This window comes from Ictalurus furcatus, chromosome 12 (assembly GCF_023375685.1).
Source record: "Ictalurus furcatus strain D&B chromosome 12, Billie_1.0, whole genome shotgun sequence".
Classification (NCBI taxonomy): Eukaryota; Metazoa; Chordata; class Actinopteri; order Siluriformes; family Ictaluridae; genus Ictalurus; species Ictalurus furcatus.
In genome coordinates, this window is record NC_071266.1 from 4,787,666 (window position 1) to 4,793,665 (window position 6,000).

The 6,000-nt window shown below is 40.6% G+C and overlaps 1 protein-coding gene across 1 annotated transcript in view; it reads left to right on the forward strand.

The window, feature by feature from the left end:
• cacnb4b (calcium channel, voltage-dependent, beta 4b subunit) overlaps positions 1-6,000 on the forward strand; it is a 32,239-nt gene that overhangs the window by 2,126 nt on the left and 24,113 nt on the right. The window contains exon 2 of the mRNA XM_053638148.1: positions 690-773. Within this exon, the coding sequence (XP_053494123.1) occupies positions 690-773 (84 nt within the window). The remainder of the gene's footprint in view (positions 1-689; positions 774-6,000) is intronic.

The following is a 6,000-nucleotide window of genomic DNA, read 5'->3' on the forward strand; positions in this document are numbered from 1 at the left end:
ACTTACATCCATAACCTGTATCTACAATAGCCAAAATATACATTAATGCAATACTAAATAGCAAACATTTGACACAATGGAAAATCAAATACAACTTTTTTTCCCCCCCTCCAAACTATTCATTGAAGGCTGTGTACTGCAACTGGAACACTGAGTTCAATCCCAAAATCCCAGAATTAACACACTGCCACTGCTGGGCTTTTGGCCCTGCTCAGCTCTAAGCTTGGATTGTATTTAGCCTCACTTGTAAGCTGCTTCAGTATGTACCAGATCAAGAAATGTAAATTTGAGAATGAAGTACAGGGGCTATTTTTTTTTCCTGTGCATTACTGAACCTTTATTATGATCATTTGTATAGATGTTCAGTGGCAATAGTTGCATTTATTTATTTTTTTTTGGCATATTGCTGTTTGCATAGAAACCGTTTGAAAATTGTAAAATTTTGGGAGAAATGGCATTTACACATTATGTGACTTTTTGCATTATTTTTGGTCATGTTTTTGTCATTTTGAAACACTTGAGTGATGTATGTTCAAGTGATTTTTTTTACTTTGTCAGTTTCCTGAATACATAAGCAATCATTTCAATATTTTCATTCATTCAGACATCTCATCTGTTCATCCTTTCTATATATAGAAATAAAGTTCTGTTGTTAAATCATGCTGAGTTGCTCTTTGCTGCCCTCACAGGTGAACAGAGGAACGTACTCGAGACGGAGTCGCCTTAAACGCTCCGATGGCAGCACCACCTCCACCAGCTTCATCCTCAGACAGGTGAGCTCATCTCCTTTCTTCATCAGCGAGCAGTCTACATGCTGATCTATTACAATAATTTATAGGTTGATTGTGGATGATGGATGCTGATAACATTTTTTGCTGCTGTGTTGCCTTTCTGATAAACTGAAAGTATTGTTATCAGAGTCAGAAATTGTTTATTCACCAGCTGGAATTTGACTTGGGGAAATTAGTACAAGAATATGTTGGCATGTCAACGCACCTCCACTGCATCTCATACAAACAACTTACAATTGTATATGGTAAAATGGTAAATGGCGCACTTATATAGCGCTTTACACTGTGTCTCATTCACCCATTCACACACTCACACACCAATGGTAGCAGAGCTGCCATGCAAGGCGCTAACTTGCCATCGGGAGCAACTTGGGGTTCAGTGTCTTGCCCAAGGACACTTCGGCATGTGGAGTCACGTGGGCCGGGAATCGAACCGCCAACCCTACGATTAGTGGACAACCCGCTCTACCACCTGAGCCACAACTGCCCCATATGAGTAGATGCCCTGTATATGAGTGTAATTTAACACATACAAATAACCAGAGGTCATAAAATACAGAAAATCTTTATTTAAGTAAAAGTGTGGTTACTCATCAAAATACATTCTCTGGAAAATGCTGAAGTGCAGTTTCAAATTCTTCTTTCAAGTGGAAGTAGAAAATTATTTATAAAAGTATTACATTTATTCGAAGTATGAAAGTAAACATACCAGAAATATTCACAAAAGAAAAAGACATCGGCCTCAAATCACACACTGATTTTAGTGACTCAGGCTAAATTACTGCCTCTTTCACCAAGGAACCAAGGAACATTGGAAAACATTGACATATTTACAAACAAACATTTGATCATCTTTGATACAGTGCCTATTAATAAAGTTGATATACTTGAACTAGGGCGCACGGTGGCTTAGTGGTTAGCACGTTCTCCTCAGCTCCAGGGTCGGGGGTTCGATTCCCACCGTGGCCCTGTGTGTGCGGAGTTTGCATGTTCTCCCCGTGCTGCGGGGGTTTCCTCCGGGTACTCCGGTTTCCTCCCACAGTCCAAAGACATGCATGGTAGGCTGATTGGCGAGTCCAAAGTGTCCGTAGTGTATGAATGGGTGTGTGAGTGTGTACGTGATTGTGCCCTGCGATGGATTGGCACCCTGTCCAGGGTGTACCCCGCCTTGTGCCCCATGCTCCCTGGGATAGGCTCCAGGTTCCCCCATGACCCTGGAAAGGATAAGCGGTATAGAAGATGGATGGATGGATGGATACTTGAACTAATCCACAAGGAAAAGTAGCTTTTTCAATCATTTATTTTACAGAAATATCAATAGATTTAAAAAAAAAAAAAAAAAAAAAAAGTAAGTACACCCTTGGCCTCACACAAGTTAGCAGAAATAACTTGTAGGCTTTGTGCATAATTGTCCACCAGTCTCTGACATTGGGTTGCTGGAATTTTTGACCACTCTTCCATGCAATATTCTTTCAGTTGCAAGATGTTTGAGGGTTTTCTTGCATGTATTATGTGGTCATAATCCCCATAAAACACAAAAGAGTTGGTTTGTATAACACATGGGGGGGGGGGGGGTTGGGGGGGATGGGTATGCATGGTTTTATTTTGCATTTCACTGCATTCTTTTAAATGTCTGAATGTTCACTTAGCTGTTAGACACTAGACTGGCTAGAAAGGCTTTTTATTATATTGCTGATACTTTTTTTAAAAAATTAGTTTTATTTTATTTTATTATTTTAGTAATTTATTGTCTTTTGTTATGTTATTAGTTTGTCCTGAATAATTGCTTGAGGACAGTGTTTTATAAGAAGTGATTAATGGCTTTTTATGTGATATTTATATAAACATTTAACTTCTGAAATCAAAGTGTTTACAACATTACCATGTTCTTTTACAAGTATATAGACTGTGTCAAAGTGATACGATATTAAACTTTTAAAATAATCTGTAGATTTGGGCCTCCATGCCCATATCTTATACCTTATATGATATGGGTGGAAGGCGGTGAGGCCCACATCAATATTTTTTTAGGGGGCCCAGAACTCCCTAGCTACAGTCCTGGGATTGGCCCTGCTAGACCATTCATACCAGACACTCCTGGCAAAAGTAAATAGTAGAAATTGGCTGACCTGTTTGGCTGACCTGTTTGATGTCTGGTTGTTAGTACACCAGTGGTTTCTTTATTTTTCAGGACATTCCAAATTGTTGTATTTGCTATGCTCGATGCTTGTGCAATGCCTTTGATTGATTTCCCCTCTTTTCTCACCTTCAAAATGGCTTGCTTTTCTCCCATAGACAGCTCTCTGGTCTTCATGTTGGTTTATCCTTTTTAACAACAGTTTTCACAGGTGAAACCCAGGGCTTAAAATAAGAATGGGGGACTGCTTTAAGTACTACAGTGCATCTCATCCTCATGGACTGGACCAGATTTGTCAGTTCTTGCTGTGAGATGTTACTCTACTCTTTCACCAAGACTTGCAAGTTCTCGATCACGTCTGGGGGGACACATGCTTACATGTAATTTTCCACTGCAAGGACAATCAGCTCTCTTTGCTGACTCCCTGTAGCACAGTCGTAAGCCTAGTTCACACTACACGGTTTTAAGCCCGATTTGCAAGTCGCCGACGCTCACCCATTGGCAGTCGATTGTTATGTGTGAACTCCTGAAAGACGCATCAAAGAGGCTCGCCGAGGCATCACCGACACCAGACAGATATTTGGCACGCTAAATATATGGAGCTGTCGGGCGACTCGACGTCCTGTGGTGTGAAAAGTGTCATCACTGGCAGTGATTGCGGCGACGAGCTACAGCCAATGAGAGAGCAAGGCACGGGGTGAGGTCTCCGTGAGGAACGGAAACCCGTGAAACCTATGGCAGAAGCATAAGGGGGAGAAGTTGTGCAACTTTTAAATTTTTTTTACTCACCTCCAACTCTCTGTGTAGCACACACAGTCCCTGCTGCCAGCGTGTGTTAATCCATTCTTTCATCCACTTTCTTTGTCTTTTCCTTTTTGGGGTTTCTTCAGCACAAATCATTGCACAAACAGCTCACAACGCTCGTTTCTGTCCTACGTCCATCTTCAAATAAACAACTCCTGTTTCGCGCGTGGTTTTCGCGTCATATACCCGTGTCACTTCTCGCGTGTGTTTTTGTGACAAAACGTAGTTCGGACATCAGATCGAGTCATCGGGTGACAGAGTCGTTGTCAGATCATCTAGTGTGAACACCACAACGACTTCAAGACTTCCGATTACAAAACAGCAAGTCGTGTAGTGTGAACAGCACGGCGATCTGCCAACGCACAAAGTCGTGTAGTGTGAACTAGCCTTTAGGCATCTTACATTACAGGCATTACAGTTTATTACTCTGGCCACATCTGCAGTCCTCATGCCTCCCTGCAGCAGGCCTATGGCATGCTCACGCAGGTGATCAAGCACCCTAGGCATCATTCTTCTGGTGTTTTTCAGAGTCAGTGGAAAGGTCTCGTTAGTGTCCTCAGTTATTGTAACGGTGATGTTAATTAACTACCACCTGTAAACTGTTAGTGTCTTAAGGACTGTTCCACAGGTGCATGTGCAATAATTGTTTATAGTTCATTGAACAAGCATGAAAAACATTGTTTAAACCCTTTCCAATTAAAGATCTGTAAAGCTTATTTCGATTTTTGACCACTCTTCCATGCAATATTCTTTCAGTTTCAAGATGTTTGAGGGTTTTCGTGCATATACTGGCCGTTTCACATCCCCCCACAACATTTGAACGGGATTCAAATCCAAGCTTTGACTAGGCTATTCCATAACCCTTTCGATTCAGCTTCAACTTTTGGACAGATGGCCTCCCATTATCTTCAAGCACTCTGTGACATGATGCAGAATTCATAGTTGAATGAATACAAGCTGTCCAGTCCTTGAGGCAGTGAAGCAACCCCAAACCATAACATTTCCACCACCGTGCTTCATAGTTGGTATGAGGTGCTTTTCCTATAATGCTGTCTTTGGTCTGCGCCAAAAATGTCTACTGTTATTGTTGCCAAACAACTCTTATCTTTGATTCATTTGTCCCGAGCACATTATTCCAAAAGGGCTGGTCTATATGCTCATTGGCAAACTGTAGTCTTGCAAAGGCTTTTTCCTTGCACGCCTCACATGCAAGTCAAATTTGTGCAGTCTCTTTCTGATTGTAAAAACATACACTTTGACACCAAAAGTTGCCAGATTGGTAGATCCTGTGATGAAATCTGATGGTTCTTGGAGTCTTCTTTTTGCATTAGATGGTCTGCTCTTGGGCTGAATCTGCTGGGACGGCCAGTCCTGCATAAATTGGCAGCCGTTTGAAATCTGCGCCACTTGTTGATTGTTTTCCTTAAGGTGGAATTTTTAAATCCCTTTCCAGACTCATAGGCATCCACATGATGACACCACACACCTCAATGTCAAAGGGAACACCAGACAGTAGATATAAGATGGGTATAAATAAGACCGGTTCCACTTGCACTCCCTAAGCAGGTTCTGATCACTGGCACCCAATCTTGAACACCTGGTTCAAATTATATGGATTTGACGGTGTGATAAATGTAAGGGTGTACATGTGACTGATCTGGGTTTTTTTTTTTGTGAATTTAAATTGTGAAAATTACTACAAAATGTAAATTTTACGTGTCATTTGATAGAGTGTAACAGGTTTTTTAATAGGCACTTTCAAAGAGGACCAAATGTTTGCTTCTCCAAATATGTCAAACAAAAACAACAATTTCCATGGAGTGTACTTGTTTTTTCATCTGACTGTGTATATATAGTCCACAATTATGAATATACCAACATCATATATGCTTTATTTACATAAATGTTGAAATTTTTTTCAGAAGGGAATTTACTTGAATGTCTGCTTACTATTTTTATACTCTTACTAATACGATGAACAAGTAAGAGGAACAAATGAACAAATTGTGCTCAAATTGTCTGAACACTTATCACAGGTGATCTAGTGACAATATTCTCATTGATGTTTTTTTTTTTTTTTTTTTTTGTGCAAATCTAATTATAGAGCAAGCCTTCCTATTCATCAAGGATAGCCCAGGTAGTGTTGTCAGATTCAATCTGAGGTCAGTGCAGTGTAACAGTGTGGACTACACAGCGCAAATGAGGCTTATTACTGTACATTGAACCCCCATCAGAAAACATCTACCGCTTCACAGCCAAGGAGAATAT